Genomic DNA, 17516 nt, shown 5'->3' with positions numbered 1-17516 from the left:
TTATAGTTTTCAAATAAGATAATGAACAAAGCTTTAAGCACAAGGCCTGAGTCGTTTGGTTTTTCTGCAACAAATTCTGCTCATGCTGAAGACGTTGATTCCACTCCCCTAAATCATTTACATTTTAGCAAGATTTTTTTTTTTGCAGTGGCCACATTCCCATGGACGATAGGTCCAACAATAACCAATCTGTAATGTATACAGTCCATAAAAGACATATCGAACAACAGATTCACTTAAAATGGAATTTGAGAGAACTAACCAATCCAATGATAAGCCTCCACCAGCTGATTCTAACCATTTTTAGCAGAACGAAACCAACAAATCAGATGAAGAAACAAATGGATGAACCAGAAAATGAAGGGGAAGTGCAATGACATAGAAAGTCACATAAACAGAGCAATGAAGGAATCATACTAGGTAATCATGAAACACATCGAATGTATTGGATCAAGTAATAAAATGTATGCAGAATCAAAACATAACAGGTAGGTGAATGAGGTCTAATGTAAACAAACATTTAAAACAAGAGAAATCCAAAAAGAATTGCAAAGAAAAGAAAATGAAGACTTAAATGCATGTATATTTGTTATAATTGCACAAAAAATACAGGGGCATGATGGTGCAAGATTGAAACTAAGTACGCAAAACCCTTGTGGTGCCATATGGCCACTCATGATGCTAATTGATTTGCATATAAATTGAATTGTGATTGCATGCAATTGTTATGATCATGTCTTGTGTTGGTTGATATATGCTTATTCGGTAAAAAATTACCTAATAAAGGACATTTGCTATGCCATGATCATCTAGTTCTGTTCGTCTGGAAAGAAGGTCAGTCCTACGGTGCATAAGACCATTGCGTGTTGAATTCTTTCTCGAGTTGTTCTGGATAATGAGCTGACTTCTGTAAATGTTCTGTACTGACAGTAGAGCTCGAGTAAGTCAACATATTCATTTTCGTCTGCTTCGATCAGTGGCTAAGATCTACGTCCTGTCATGCAGGCTAAGGCATCTCGGGGATCCAGACCCTTGACGTTGATTAAGAACTGTTGCTCTAATGGGTCTCCGGGTTGTAGTGCGAAAATATTCTCTCTTTTCTACCTGAAGTATTACCTCCGATTGGGCTTATCTTCATAGAATCAAGATTCAAATTCAAATTCAAATTGCTTGCAATTGGCTTTCTTCAAAGGAGTTATCAATTTTCTTGACATGAACATGAAAGAAAGCAGTTGGTGAAAGAATATTGATAATAGAATTTCAAAAAATTAAAGAAGATTCTTGGCAGATTTAATAGTTTGAAAACTATCATTCATTACATATTCAAAATCGCATTGGCGGCCATATTACACACTTTTCATGTGATTCCAAATTAGAGTGTTCACCCTGCATATTCAAATCACATGAAATGCAAATAAACATGCCGCTAAAATATAAACTAAAGTAACAAAAATTGAAACATGAAACGTGAATATCGGAGTTCATATACAACCATAGAGTTATTAGAGCTTTAGAGTTCTTTCCCCTGAAAAATAGTGTATCGTCTCATTCATGCCAAAAATATGCTCCCAGCTTTCATTCATTCACCAAGTTATAAATAAAAAAGAAGAAAATTAACCAAATTAAACAAAGCTTTCTTATGGTCAACAAAATAACAAAAAAGAATATTCATTTATACCAAACTTGATATATAAATGTGATAAATTAACCTAATAACAAAAAAGAACTCCAAATAATCCAAAAAGAAAATTCATAACAATATCAAAATGGGCATCTCATTAAGCCCATATTATTGAAAGAAAAAAAAATACAGAAAAAGGGGGTTGGTCACAGCGAGCTCGAGGGCCTCGAAGTCCCGTAATTTAGTCTTCCTCTGACCATTGAAGTTCACCACAACGTAGGTACTTGAGGTTCCAACGCCGTCCTTGGATAGCAGATGGTGGATGCCGACCAAAGAGCTTGGACCACCCAAGTTGTGCCTTGCTGGTGTTTGAACCTTGCCAAAATCAGACTAAAACTGCTTATAGGAAAAAAAAATCCATCTGAAACCTTGGCAAAATCGGCCGAAAAATGGTGGTTGAGGAAAAGAAGGACGGGAGAGAGAGAGAAGGTGGGGGCTACAGTTAGGGTATTACACACACACACAGAGAGAGAGAGAGAGAGAGAGAGAGAGAGAGGATGCGCGGCTGCAACACTGAGAGAGGGCTGCAGGGCTGCAGTCGCCCGAATCAACTGAGATTTTTATAGGTTTTTTACAAATATAATCATGCTGAATTCGTGGTCCATTTGCTAGGAATCAATTATTGATCATTGTAATCGGATTAAGAAATGTGATTTTTTTACAATTGAATATTTATGATAATTTTATGCCATTGATTTTTAAGCTTTAAAAAATCCTTCTTATGCATCTTAATGGGATGATCCAAGAGTTTGTTTTTATAAAACCAAGCATCTAGATGCACTAGAAAAAAAGTAAAGAAAACTATGAAAATCTGAACGTTCGATCATCAGAATTAACATGGTTTTTGGTGGATAGGTTTTCAAAATGAATCTGGTATCAGATTTTCACCATTCGGAATTTGAATCCCTTTAGCCAACATCCTGTTTCTGGTATTTGGCGACATCCAATCGGAATCCCAATCGTTTACATCCCTAGACAGATAGATCTCAGCCACGCTAAACCAAGCCGGTTCGGTCCTGGACCATGATCCGGTACATTAAGCTATGTCATAAATACTGTATTATTCTGAAAATATCATTTATTTTTATAGTGATATTTCCAAATAGCGATTTCACTGCAATATATTGGAAGTATATTTTGAAAATATCACGATAAATTATCATTTTAAAACAATGACGAAAACATCGTCCCTTTTAATCTCTCTCTCTGTCCAGAGTTTTCACACATTTCTAAACGAATAAATTAATCATATTTGGGTTATTTTAAGTGTTTGTTATTAGTTAACAGTCTCTGGCACTTCGTCCAAACTCGGATCTGAATCTCCCTTTCTCCCTTAAAAAACTAAAACCCTGCCGTTCCCCCTCTCTCTGAAATCTAATTTCCCCTTCTCCTCCCTCCCTTCTTCTGTCTCCTCTTCCGATGGCGACATGCCGATCCGTCGCTGCGCGTCTGTGGGTTCCGATCCTCTTCTTCCTGTGCATCGTCGGCGGAGCCCGTTCCTTCTACCTCCCGGGCGTCGCACCCGAAGATTTCGAAAAGGTTGGGTTTTCTCCTCCCTCTTCTTCGTTTCGTTCGAGGTGTCTTGATCTTTGTTTTTTGTGATTTTTAGTTCTCGATCTCGTTGATTTCGTCCATGATTTGATCGATCTGCCTTGTGTTTAGTAGATCTGGTAATTTTCTTTTCCTTTCGTGAATTTCTCTGCCCCAGAAAGGGTTTTGCCGCGTTTCCTAGTGTTCTATTAAAAAGATTGTCGAATTTTTGTCTCTGTTCGACGGAGAGCTTGTTGACGGGTTTCGGCGATCTGTTTTCTTCGACGACATTGGGGATTAGTTTGGCCATTTGCTGTTTAGGTGTTTGGATGAGTTGATATGGCGAAAATATTGGAAACGATTCCTTTGAGGCGTAGGTTATGTCTAGCTGAAAAAGAAGGGGAAAGCATATAGATTTCGATGATACCTGGTTTCGGGTTTTGAGGGTACTTATTTTTTCTGAAGATGATTTAATTATTAGATCCGTTCTCTACTTGGATTACCACTTTGTAGTTTATGGGCAACAGAAAGGAGAAATCTATTGCTTTCATTTAATTTGGTGGGGCACTCTTGCGCAGTTTGAGATTGATGAACTAGGTGGGTGGCTTTGATAACTGGTTGTATGAATTCTGTGATTTTGTATTTCTCGTTTGGGACAGATATGCTTGGGTATTGGGACTACAGGTCTCATAATTCAATGCCGGTAATCTATTTGGCTTTATTCACTGGTTATGCATTTTTCCTTTTGGGAAATTGAATTTGTTCACCAAGAGTTCCAGGGTTGGGATTTGGGGCTACCGCTAATTTGGCTGTAGGAAAAAGAAAAGAAAAAGAAAAGCAGGAATAAGTTCTACGATGGTCTTTTCGGCTCATGCAGGGTGATTGTTTACTTTCTCTCTTCTTGTGATTTCTTTGTGATATGATTGTTCCAACTTTGCTTTTAAGGGGGGCACTCATTATATGGCTAAATTACAGGTTTGTGGTTCGTTCTCGGATGTTGTTTCAACAGATAAATTTCCATGGGTTTACTTGAAAAGGCCAATTAACTTGTTCTATCCATGATTTGTTGTGCAGAACTGCTTTTTCTAGTTTAATTCCATTAAGTTTACTTTCAATGGTTTTTTGTGTCATTATGTTTTATCAGATGAGATAATTTCCAGGAAGATCTTTTTTCATGGTTTAATTGATGCTTCAATGATGTGCATCGTTTTATAGGTTTATATCATGAATATCTTAAATTTTATAAGTCATTATTTACATGAGGATACATAACTTATGGTCCTTAAAGATGTTGAGATGTTGCCATTTTCTCTACCATTTTTACATTTATGGAGCATGTTGTTGATTATTGCTGTTAATAAAATCCCATGTTACAGAGACAGGGGCATGCGTTTCAATTCATTAAATTTTTTGTGACACATGGTTACATGTCTTGGGCAAGGCAATGTCAACATGACTTTTGAATTTTTTATTTTATCATTTGTTATTTCTCATGGTTCTCATTTGTGTTTTCTTCTAACATCTTTGATGTGGTCTTCAAAATGTATGCATGTACTTGCCCTAAGGGGTTTGGCGTAGTGAGAGGGTGCCTTCGCTAATAGATGAATAATCAAGGTTCCATTACCATGGGCGTCACCCCCTTGCATTATGCCGAAGCTTGGAGACTCTCTGGGGATGCCACGGGTTTACACTGTCGGGAAAATGACTTTAAGTACGACAATCATAGGCAGCGTGACTAGGTCTTTGATTCCGAGGGTGGCTCCCCGTCCTCTTGTAATGAAGTTGGAAGATTTCAAACACGACGATCAACGACACAAACACAAGCCACTAGGGAAAAGATCACACGTCACTAAGGGCTAGAGAGCACACACTTAAAAAAATATTAATTTATTAATTCACATAAATTCATAAAATATGCATAAAACAAATGGTGACAAAGGTCCCATACATATACACAAAAGAGGGACAAGAGAGATCTAACTAGCCATTGGGGAGGTCCCAATTTCCAGCTGGTCAAAAAGACCAAATTACCCTTGATAAAAATAAAAACAAAACATCCTAAATACAACCTAAAAAAATGATATATATATATATATATATATATATATATATATATATATATATATATATATATATATATATATAAACTTATGGTGCTAACATTGAAAGTTTGCCTAATGAAAACTAGAACTGTGGTGATGGGAGTGCTTTAGTGAAGAAGTCAGCCAACTGGAACTCTGAAGAAACATAAGGAAGCATGATAATTTCTTTTAAATACTCTTGACGAACATAATGGCAATTCATCTTGATAGAATTGATATGCTTAGTCTGCTTGTTAAAGGTATGATTATTGGCGATGTATATAACACTCTTGTTATCACAACATAGCTTGGAGGGTTGAGCTATGTCAACTCCCATATCTTCGAGCAGTTCGCCATGTCTCTATACTCAACTTTAGTAGATGATAGAGATACCTTTTGTTGTTTTTTACATTTTCACAACACCAAGGAGTCATCTACAAAAATACAAAAACATGTGGTTGAGCGATAGTCACTTACATCTCTTCTCCAATCAGAATCAATGTAAGCAATCATTTCTAATAAGAAAGAAGAAGATACAAACAATCCATGAGTAATAATATTTTGAATATATCTAACAATCTTCATCACAACAGACATATGTACTATGATGGGGGATAGTTGAAATTGACTAACAAAATGAATAACATGAGAAATATCAAGTTTAATAATAGATAAATAAGTTAGAGCCCCAATCATCTATCAGTAGGGCGTTGGATCCTCCAGAGGCACTCCTTCATCGATCCTTATCTTTTAATTTATAACTTTGGGAGTGTTTACCCTCTTTTCATTTGTAATCTCAGATACAATCACAATCCCAACTACATATTTACTCTCAAACAATAAATAACCACGAGGTGAGAAAGCAACTTCTATTCCAAGGAAGTATCTAAGAAAACCTAAATCTGTTATTTCAAAATGGTCCTTGAGGATAAATTCGATATGGTTAACTCCTTGTTTATCTCCTCTCGTGATGATCATGTCATTTACATAAAATAACAAAATTACTATTCGTGTATCAGAAGACTTAACAAACAATGTAGTGTCAATATAACATTATTTTAAACCTAAATTAATCATCACTGCTAAACCGATGATATCATGCCTTGGGAGTTTGTTTCAAGCCATACAAGGCTTTACGCAAATGAAGGACCTTTTCATGTGTCAAGCTAAATCTTGGTGGAGGTTCCATATATACTTCTTTATTAAGATTCCCGTTAAGAAATGCTTTTTTACATCCAACTGATAGATAGTTCATTTTCTAATAGATGTAATAGCTACAAGAGTTTTAACTGTGGTTATCCCAGCTACTAGCTACTGGAAAAAAAGTTTTCTTGTAATCTATGTCGTATTCTTGACTATATCCTTTAGCAACTAACCTGATCTTGTACCTTTCTAATGCCCCATCACGCTTGGTTTTGGCCTTGTAGACCCATCTACATCCTATGGGTAAGGATTGTATTTTCCAAGTTTTAGCTTTTTCGAAGGCTTTCAACTCATTTTTCATTGCTTCTATCTACTCAAAATGATCATTATCTTAATTATGCGAATGGGGTTCTTTGTAGAAGTGAATAGCCATGAGACATGATATATAGTTTAGGCTAAAAGACTCATAGGAGATAAACAAACTAGGTGCTTTGGATATCGTAGTGGATCTTTCATTTCTAGGTTATTCCAAATCTTGATTTTGAGAATATTTTTATAAGGTACATAGAGGATGGTCAACATTGCGACAAGTATAAACTTGCATATCACGATGATATTCATCAACACTTTCATCAATAAAAGGTAAATTATCATCATGCACATCACTGTCATGCATTTCATTATGACTATCCTCATCATCAATATGTTCATTTTCATCACAAAATATTATGTTCATGAGCTAGATAAAAAAAAATGAATACTTATACTCTTCCTTAGATGCAAGTTTATTAAATCCATTTTCGTTTTCAAGAAAGTTAACATTTCTTGAGACATATAATTTATCATTTTTAATATCATAACATCTATAGACTTTTTTTATTTTTGGCATACCCTAAGAAAACACATGGGATGACTTTTGGGGAAAGCTTATCATTTTTGGTAGTAAATGCAAAACATTTACAACAAAAATTCTTAATCCTTTGTAATTTGGAGATATTTTAAATACTTTTTCAATAGGTGTAATGTTCTTTAGAGAAATTGAAGGCATTCTATTAATTAAATATACCATTGCAAGAGTGGCTTCAACCCAAAAGTTTAGGGATGTTTCTTAAAATCAGTAAGGTTTTTGTATTTTCAATAATATGTCGGTGTTTTCTTTCGGCTAACCCATTTCGTTGGGGTGTATTAGGATATAACCTTTGGTGAAAATTCCATGTTGATCTAGATAATTTTTAAAACATTAGATAAAAACTCTCCTCTAGAATCGAATAAAAAAATCTTAATGTTGGTTTTGAAATGGTTTTTGACAAGATTATGAAATTTTTGAAAACAAGTAAATACTTCGGACTTGAATATAAGAAAGTATATCCAACTATGTCTACTATAGCCATCAACAAATATAACATAAAATGAAACTCCACCTTTAGATATAATGGGTGTGGACCCCATACATCTAAATAGTTCGTTAGCGACAAAATTATTAGGTCTAAAGGGTAAAATTTTCATTTTCCCAAGCATATAATCTTTATATAATAAGTTTTTATTATTACACTTCTTTCAAGAAAGGGAAACAAACACAAGGAATCCATGAAGTAAAGATCTCCTGTCCCATGGCCTCGCTCATTCAACTTCTCTGATTGGAGATCTTGCATCCAATAATCACTAGGTGAGAAGGTGATATTACATCTATGGTTCAAAATTTGTGAAATCGAAAATAAATTTAAATTCAATTTAGATACCACTCTAACATTTGTGACATAGAAATGTTGGTTAGTTTTAGAGAAATCATTCAAAACTCCCAAGCTTTTAATTTTTTAGTGATGTTCCATCGACAGGGGAAACAAAAGAATCATTTGAACTAAAATGACATTCGAATATAATGGACTCATTTGGGGTTATATGAAATGAAGCACCATAATCAATAATCCATGAAGTCTTACTAAGATAATGCAAGTAGATATCGTGATATCAAAGAGAGAAGATGACTGACTTTGAGAAGTTATAAGGCCTCCACTAGTTGAGAAAGCGACATCGATCCAATGCATTTCGAGCTTTTCATCAACACCAATTCTCTCATGAAGAGCTCCTGTGAAAGCCACATTTTTTTCTTATTTCTTTTCATTTCTTCTTCTTTTCGGGCAAAAGGGCTTTATGCGGTCTAGTTCATTGCAAAAATGACAAATAATTTTCTTCTTGTTTTCATAATCATTAAGAGTTCCCCAAAATGAGGTGGTTTGTAGGCATTATCTTTGATTTGGACCGAGACATGGCCAAGATCGATTTTTCATTCTTGGAAATATGCTTATTTAGTCTATCCTCCTCCATAGTTAATTCTTCCAAATTCTCCTTAATAGGAATACTCCCTCTACGAAGAAGAGCCATATCAAATTCAGACCTTAGTGCATTGATGAAATGATAGAAGTGCTTCTCTTGAATTTGCTTTTCACGTAGTTTTATGTCCAATGAACAATGCCACCTCGGCTCAAGAAGTGCATGCTCATCCCAAATGAGAGATATAGAGCATTATAATATTCATGAATGCTCCTAACTCCTTGCGCAATAGTCCTCACATTATTTTGGAGATTGCATATATGTCCAATATCCTTGAGCAAATACATATCACGTATATACTTCAAGGTTCATTTGCATACTCAAACTTTGTCAAACTTGCACATTTGTTAATATCCACACTATTTATGAGCCAGAACATAATCTTAGAATGACCATCTTCTACTCCTTCCATTTCTTCTCATACTCCGCAATGACTTTATTCATATAATCTCTTTGAAGTGCAACCTCCTTTCCATCGTCATTCTTTCTGAGGACTAACTTGGGTTCCTTTTCGGTACCATTTTTTGCCCCATATGTGATGCTTCACAATTGATGCCCACATCACGTAGTTTGAGTAATCGAGCTTCATAAGAATAGCAATGGTGACAAGAGTGGTGGATGGCAAGACACACGAGCACCACAAGCTCTCGATCTCACGGTCCACGAATTTGCGATCTCACAAACACACGATCCATGTTATGTTTACCACGATCAATAATGTCCCAAGGAATCAAGAGCCCAAGGCTCTGATACCATGTAATGAAGTCGGAAGATCCCAAACAAGGCCACCAAGGGCAGAAACACAAGCCACTAGGGCAAATATCACAACCTACTAAGGGCTAGAGACCACACTTAAAAAATATTAATTTTATTAATTCACATAAATGCATAAAGTATGCATAAAAAATGGGGACAAAGGTCCCATATATACACACCAAAGAGGGACAAGAGAGAGCTAACTAGCTGTTAGGGAGCTCCCAATGGCTAGAATGTCTAGCCATTGGGAAGCCCCAAAGGCTAGCTGGGCAAAAAGACCATAATACTCCTGATAAAAAATAAAAATCAATTTTGTGTAAAGCAATGAATCATAGAGAAACTGTGGTGCTAAAAAAATCGGCCAAATTTTGCCAAGTTTTTTTTTTAAATAAGAACATAGCGGAATAAGTTTGGTTTATAAAAACCGATCAAGGAGAAAACATCTACATCACAGAAGGAAACTCAAGATTTATGTCCACTAATCTTTTCCATTTCATCAAAATGAAAGTTCATTTATACAAAGTCTCCGGTTACAAAATTTCAAAATTTATAACAGGTGGAAGTCCCAAAAATAACGAGGTCTCAAGTATAGAATGGGTCTCAGGTTTGGCCTTAAGAAGCACACAAGTACTCAGCATCCACCGCCTCAAACGCCCGCCTACCTTTGGGTACCTAAAAAGAAAGAAATAAGTAGCGGGTGAGACCAACCACTCTCTCAGCAGGACACTTGACCTCCCATCTTGCGATAGCGAACACGTTTAGGCCTACAAGCAAATAGAACCTACCAAAGGTCCACGAGAACCATGAGTCATACACCCGTCTCTATACAAGATTTGACTCAATACATCCTCAACTTGAGAGGAAACACCAACAACTGGTCACAAAGACCGAAACAAAACATGCACAATCCTAGATGCATGCACATATTTTAATTACTTTCTCAATTTAAGTTTTCTCTTTTGCTCTCTACATGATGCCAATTGCAAATTACTTGTTTCGATATTACTTAGCTATTTCCATGAGGGCACCATTGCCTTGGGCTGCTATAGGCTCACCGGTCTACATGGAGGTGTATTTTCAATCATTGGTATTTTTTGTATTTTCTTAAACCCCATGAATACTTTGTTACTCCAACACCAAGGTCCGGAGCCCTTCATCAAGCCATTCCTTTCCTAGAAGAAGTCGTAGTATACTACTGCTAGTAGCAGAACCTTCAGCTCTCTAGAGTCCTTATCCTCTAAGCCACCGTGGTCGAGGACTGATCTACCTTAGTGACCAACAGACAAAATCTCACCCATAACATGTCAACCGTCAAGTCCATGAGGTTGGTTATAAAGTCACTCAAGGTAAAAAATCACTCCATCTTTCAGGGCGTAACCAAACAACTCTGTGTAACTTGTTCTAATTTATCTTTAAATTATGTGCATAAGTGCAAACGTGTCTAGGTACCCACAGAGTATCTTGGGTCTTTGCCCAACAAGCTACACCATGAACTTAATTAAATAATATGTTCTATATGTGCACAAATCTTTATTGCACACGTGAGGTCGGTCTCGCACCCCAAACTGCATCATGTCATGCATTCATCTATGTATTGCCCATCTTTGCAACACAAAACCAGAATTTTGTCCCCACATCAACACCAAAATCTTCATGTTGGCACACTTGCAAATATGAACCACAAACAAGCAAAACTATGCATGCTCAAACCATGTAATGCCACACTTGCACTTTTGACATAACAATAACCTTTCATCAATAATACTGAAAAGGAAGAGCATGAACTTATTCATATGCTTCACCCCATGCATGCATTCTTGCATATTCGGGCATCTCAACACAAACCGATGCGTCAAATCTAGAAATACAACCGTTATAGATCTCCCAGCATGTTCCCGAGGTGATTCACTTGAATCTCAAGCTCAGTAGCCCTTATCTGAGATCAAAACATCGAGAAATCACAATCTGGTCCACAAGAGTCAACTCTCCTAGACACAGGAGTAGACTCTTAAGCCAAACAGAACTTAAACCTTACACAAGAGTTGACTTTCCTAATCTAGGAGTCGACTCTTAGGTCTAACAATACTTAAACAACTCACAAGGGTTGACTCTTCTGATTCAGGGGTCGACTCTTTTGATTCAGAAGTCTGATTCAAGAGTCAACTCTTCTGAAAGGAGTTGACTTTAAGAAAAGAGTTGACTCTTTCAAAATAAAGAGTCAACACTCCGAAAGAGGGGTCGACTCTTCTAAATCAGGAGTCAACTCTCGGAAAATAAGAGTAGACTCTGAGAAAGAAAAAGTTGACCCTGACAAGACTGTCCAACCAACTACAACAAGAGTCGACACCCAGGAAACACGGGTCAACCCTCGGGTCTTTCAAACATCTCTAAAGCAGCAGGTGTCTACTCCTATGCTTTGCAGACTTGGGTAGCTTCGCCAAAACACCATTACGAGCTATGAAACTCTACACAACAATGGTTCTACCCCATCAAACTCTACTCCAGCCTTCTAGGGGTGAGATAGAATGAACCCAACATACATGATTCATAAAAATCTAAGGCATTGAACAATGCTTAGCAACCACAATCATATATACAATTTCTAACTTCAAAAGCTAGAACATATACATTTTGCAAACTAAATTTCTACGCATTTCAAACTCTCAACACGAAGATTTTATTTCAAAACTCTACACATGAATTCTGACATAGCTTTTATCCAAAGAGCCAAAAGTCAACACAGTTTAAAGAATGTAAATTCAGGAAAACATGCTAAAACATACTTTCTTCACATAGAACTTATTGTACATACAGTTTCCAAAATACAGACCTTTAGACATGACTTTTCCCCAAAAATTAACTGTCTTGGTTCAAAGGAAACACACTTAGAAATACCCAACATGCTAAAACAAAATTTTAGTTCATATAACAAGTACAAAAATCATAATTTTAAACACTCTTTGTAACAAGAAAGAACTACGGTATTTCAGTTCATATAATAGGTACAAAAATCAAATTTTAAACATTTTTGTAACAAGAACTACAAAATTTTAGTTCATATAACATGTACAAAAATCATATCTTAAACATTCTTTGTAACAAAAAATAATACAAAACACATATATGTTCTTAAAATTACTGTGAGCATAGAAACCAGAAAAAGAACACAGTTCAATTTGAAAAATTATGGAAAATGCGAGTGCATATCAAAACAACCGAGAACACTGGTCCAACCAACCTATGCACGAATGTGTCGGACTGGTTCCGCCAATTCCCATGCTAGACTGTCCTTAATTGCACAAAAATCTACCATATATATCACATAACCTACTCAAGGGTCGACTTTTCTGAGTTTAGGAGTCGACTCATGAGCCAAACAGGGCAAAATAGTATGCAAGAGTCGACTCTCTTGATTCAGGAGTCAACTCTTGTGATGCAGGAGTCGACTCTCTCTGTTCCTCAAAAGCACAAGACAAAGTAATAGCAAGGAAGAGTCGACCCTCGGGTCAACCAGAACAAGAAGAGCACACGGGAGTCGACCCCTGAGACACTTCAGTTCGGTTCCGCACTTCCAGAACACCGAAAGCTCATGGTTCAACACATCCAGTTCGAACGAAAATCAATCCCAACACTTCTATGGGTGTCTCAAATTGGTTAAACACATCATTCAACCAAAACATCATTGGTTAAGTTTTATTGGTATATGAATTTATCATGATATTGACACATAATTTCTTAAAACTAAAATGGTGTTTATGACATAATTTTTCATTTGAGAATCAAAATGATGCTCAATAAAGCAGTCTTCGTATGTGAGTGCTTGAATATTATCTAGATGGGGCTGCTGTATAGGCACCACACTGAAGCCTGAAGGCATAAACATGCTCATTCTATTCCAGTTAACTATTTTTTTGTTGGTTTCTCGTGGCTCTTAGAACCTTGCTTCTAAGGCTGAGGACATCTCATTCTTTATGATTATGATGGTCTTACTCTGTATGCTTAGGGGGGGGGGGGTAGATCTTTGATTACAACCTGACAATAACTCATTCCCTGCTTGTATTAGCGTCAAGCTTTTCGGCATTACTGTTAAGGTGCCATTTATTATCCTTGGGTGGTATGTGCTGATTGATCACTTTTCTAGCTCTTTTTGTTGATCTTATTGGCACTGTCTTAGACCATTACAAAGTTGCATGATTATTTTCTCGGTCATGCCTGTTACTGTAGTATGATGAACAAATTGTGTTTGCAGGGAAGTGTGCTGAAGGTGAAAGTAAACAAGCTGACATCTACAAAAACTCAGCTTCCTTATTCATATTATTCTCTTCCATACTGTGCACCGGAAAAGATAATTGACAATACCGAGAATCTTGGGGAAGTCCTCCGTGGTGATAGAATTGAAAACTCTGTTTATGTGGTTTGCTTCTTGTCTCTGTTTATCTTGGATTATATTTTCCTAAAGAGTAGTAATAGCATGATCTCCATAAAGTTCAAAAAACTGAGCCAGCATGAGTCTGATGTCGCATGTACGAGGTCAGTGGTGTTTTGGGTATTACATTAAAAACAAAAATGAGATTGGGGAAAAAATGTCACACTGTTGCACGTGGCTGCATACTATTGTAGGGGGTCCTTTTCCGATCTTAACATGATCGTGCAATGAGTTTCCTCTTCCTGATCGATACCTATTTTCCAGTTTAATACAAGGGAGCCACAGAGTTGCAAAGTGGCATGCAGAAAAGTATTGAATGCAAAGGATTCAAAATACTTCAAGGAGAAAATAGATGACGAGTATCGTGTCAACATGTATGCTTTCTTTTAGCTGCATTTTTTAGACATTCAGGATTTTCAAGTTCAAGCAACTATGTTGATTTACGTGTGCTGCAACACAGGATTCTGGACAATCTTCCGCTGGTGGTTCCTATTAAAAGACAAGATCAAGGATCTGCCACCATCTATCAACATGGTTTCCAAGTAGGCTTCAAAGGCCAGTACTCGGGAGTAAGTATCTGTGTTTTATGAAGACGGTTCCTTTCATGTTTCCCACTTGATTTTCTAAAACAAGGTTTGGTTTACATGTTAGAGTACCGAAGAAAGGTACTTCATCCACAATCATCTGCATTTTACTGTTAAGTACCACAAGGACGTGTCAATAGATACTGCAAGAATAGTTGGGTTTGAGGTCAAGCCATACAGGTCAGTAGAGGTTTGTTAAAAACATTTTTTTTGATGTATTTCTGAAGGGACATTATTTCTTAATCTTATTTGAAATGTTCAGTGTTAAACACGAGTATGAAGGTGAATGGAGTGAACAGGCTAGCTTGTCAACATGCAATCCACATGCTCAACGATTTGTTTCAGAGACTGATCTTCCTCAAGAGGTTGAAGAAAATAAGGAAGTCATCTTCACATATGATGTGGATTTTCAGGTCGAGATCTGATACTTCCTAAATGACTGACAGTTCTGTAAATGACTGACAGTTCTGTTTAGCCAGGCTAATCTTCTGTATTTTTATTTGTCGCATTGATTTGCAGGACAGTCCAGTTAAGTGGGCCTCTCGATGGGATACATACCTCCTGATGACTGATGATCAAATCCATTGGTTTTCTATTGTCAATTCTCTAATGATTGTTCTCTTCCTCTCTGGGATGGTGGCAATGATAATGCTCCGAACCTTGTACCGTGACATTTCTAAGTATAACCAGTTAGAGACACAGGAAGAAGCTCAAGAAGAAACTGGGTGGAAATTGGTGCATGGGGATGTATTCAGGCCACCAAATAACTCAGACCTGCTGTGTGTGTATGTTGGGACAGGAGTACAATTTTTTGGAATGGTACTTGTTACCATGATCTTCGCAATGCTTGGGTTCCTCTCTCCATCAAACCGAGGTGGGTTGATGACTGCAATGCTTCTGCTTTGGGCTTTCATGGGATTATTCGCCGGTTACTCTTCTGCCCGTATCTACAAGATGTTCAAGGGAACAGAATGGAAGAAGGTCACCCTCAAGACTGCTTTTATGTTCCCTGGAGTTGTCTTCGCCATTTTCTTGGTCTTAAATGCCTTAATCTGGGGAGAGAAGTCATCTGGTGCACTTCCTTTTGGAACTATGTTTGCATTGGTCTTCCTTTGGTTTGGCATATCTGTGCCTCTTGTGTTCGTTGGGAGCTATGTGGGGTTCAAGAAACCTGTTATCGAGGATCCCGTGAAGACAAACAAGATCCCTAGGCAGATCCCTGAGCAGGCCTGGTATATGAACCCAGTCTTCTCTATTCTCATAGGAGGCATACTCCCATTTGGAGCTGTTTTCATTGAGCTATTCTTCATTCTCACGTCTATATGGCTTCATCAATTCTATTACATCTTTGGCTTCCTCTTCATCGTTTTCCTCATCCTCATTGTCACTTGTGCCGAGATTACAATTGTGCTTTGCTACTTTCAACTATGTAGCGAGGACTACCTGTGGTGGTGGAGGTCTTACTTGACTTCTGGATCTTCAGCGCTCTACCTCTTTCTATATGCCACTTTTTACTTTTTCACAAAGCTTGAGATCACGAAGCCAGTCTCTGGGGTGTTGTATTTCGGCTATATGCTTATTGCCTCTTACAGCTTCTTTGTGCTAACGGGCACCATTGGCTTCTATGCTTGCTTCTGGTTCGCAAGGCTCATATATTCGTCGGTGAAAATAGATTGATTAACATAGGCATTGCAGGTTATCATTTTCAGGGTAGCAAGCGGCCAAGCATCTCAGATGTGGTGAATGTCGTCTCTTCCACATCAAGTAAGCATCTGGGTAGGATTTTGAGTTTTAATCTCATTTACACTGCTTGCCATTGGTTTAGGACATATGAATTCCTTAGCTTTTATCCATTCTGCGGTGGCCCAAAAAGCTTTTTTGTTTTGTTTTGTTTCCCCCCTTCTTACTGTTGTAGTCATTGTTTAAGAATGAAATTGTTCTTGCAATTGGCTGCTAGTACAGACCTCTTCTGACTTGGCCTTTGTAGAATTAAACAAAAAGTATTTAATTGTTTGGCTGGAAACGCTGGAAAGCTATATGGACTAAACGGTGATACCTGTCTCAATATGACAAGCTGCTGCAACCATCAAATTCCTTTGCTTTGCTCGGTTTACCTTTTTTTTTGGTTTTTTGAAAAGATAATATTTTTTAGTTTATTTCTTTGAGAATCGTGTCATTTATTTACCGTGTCCGTGTACCATGCGATTTGTTTTACACTCAATAGGAATTATTTGTTGAATCCGTGTATTGGAACTTGCCCCTGTGATTTTTACCTCAATAATTCCATACCTTCATTAGTGTCAAATATGTTTCCTTCCAAATTGTACACACATCTAAAAGTGCCAGAGCACTTTTACATTTTAAGAATGGATATTTTTCTTCTGTTTTAATTAGAATTCACATTACATTCCCCCCATTTGGATCAGTTCCGTTCCACTCATCTCCTACGTCATCCCCCATCGTCATACTCTTATGGTGCAAGCTGATTTGATCAAATCTGACCTTATAGATGGATTGAGCGCGATCAATTTAATAAGAATTGACCCTTGAATCATATTTTTTGGCAAAACTGATTTTTTAAATCCCAAAATTTTGTATTTTGTCAACAGTTGATTTTTTAATCCTCAAAAAATCTTTGGATTCGGGTGATTTGAATGTTTATCTTCACCACCATGTGAATGAATTATGTAGATCACATTTACTAAATTTGAACTGATCAAAACAATATGCATCAATAAAAATTCAAGGGGTAGTAACATAGAGATGACTTTCGGGATGAGTGCAATCGATTTGCATTTGGATGTCTTTATAATAACGGAAAATGATTGTACGACCTTTTTATCCTCTTCAACTGTGAATTGAGGCTTTATAAAATTGTATCACCTGTCGATTAGGTTCAACTCTTAAATCCAGAATTGTAGGTTTTTTCATGTGGATATAAATTTATTTGTAATTTTTTGGTGAAACTGAAACTACAAAAATCT

The 17516-nt window shown here is 36.9% G+C and overlaps 1 protein-coding gene across 1 annotated transcript; it reads left to right on the top strand.

Annotated features, from left to right (window-relative positions):
* Nucleotides 1–2970: 2970 nt before the first annotated feature.
* On the top strand, nt 2971–16579 carry LOC149837369 (transmembrane 9 superfamily member 8-like). Its single transcript, XM_090005997.1, has 7 exons — nt 2971–3220; nt 13772–13936; nt 14213–14322; nt 14409–14517; nt 14600–14712; nt 14795–14945; nt 15052–16579. Exons 1-7 carry the CDS (start codon nt 3101–3103, stop codon nt 16207–16209), a joined length of 1926 nt encoding a protein of 641 aa, XP_089862123.1. The 5' UTR covers nt 2971–3100; the 3' UTR covers nt 16210–16579.
* The last annotated feature ends 937 nt before the right edge of the window (nt 16580–17516 follow it).

This window comes from Nuphar pumila, chromosome 5 (assembly GCF_984573655.1).
Source record: "Nuphar pumila chromosome 5, dmNupPumi1.hap1.1, whole genome shotgun sequence".
Classification (NCBI taxonomy): domain Eukaryota; kingdom Viridiplantae; phylum Streptophyta; class Magnoliopsida; order Nymphaeales; family Nymphaeaceae; genus Nuphar; species Nuphar pumila.
The sequence above is the reverse complement of the archived record's forward strand: the minus strand, read 5'-3'. Positions and strand labels throughout refer to the sequence as shown.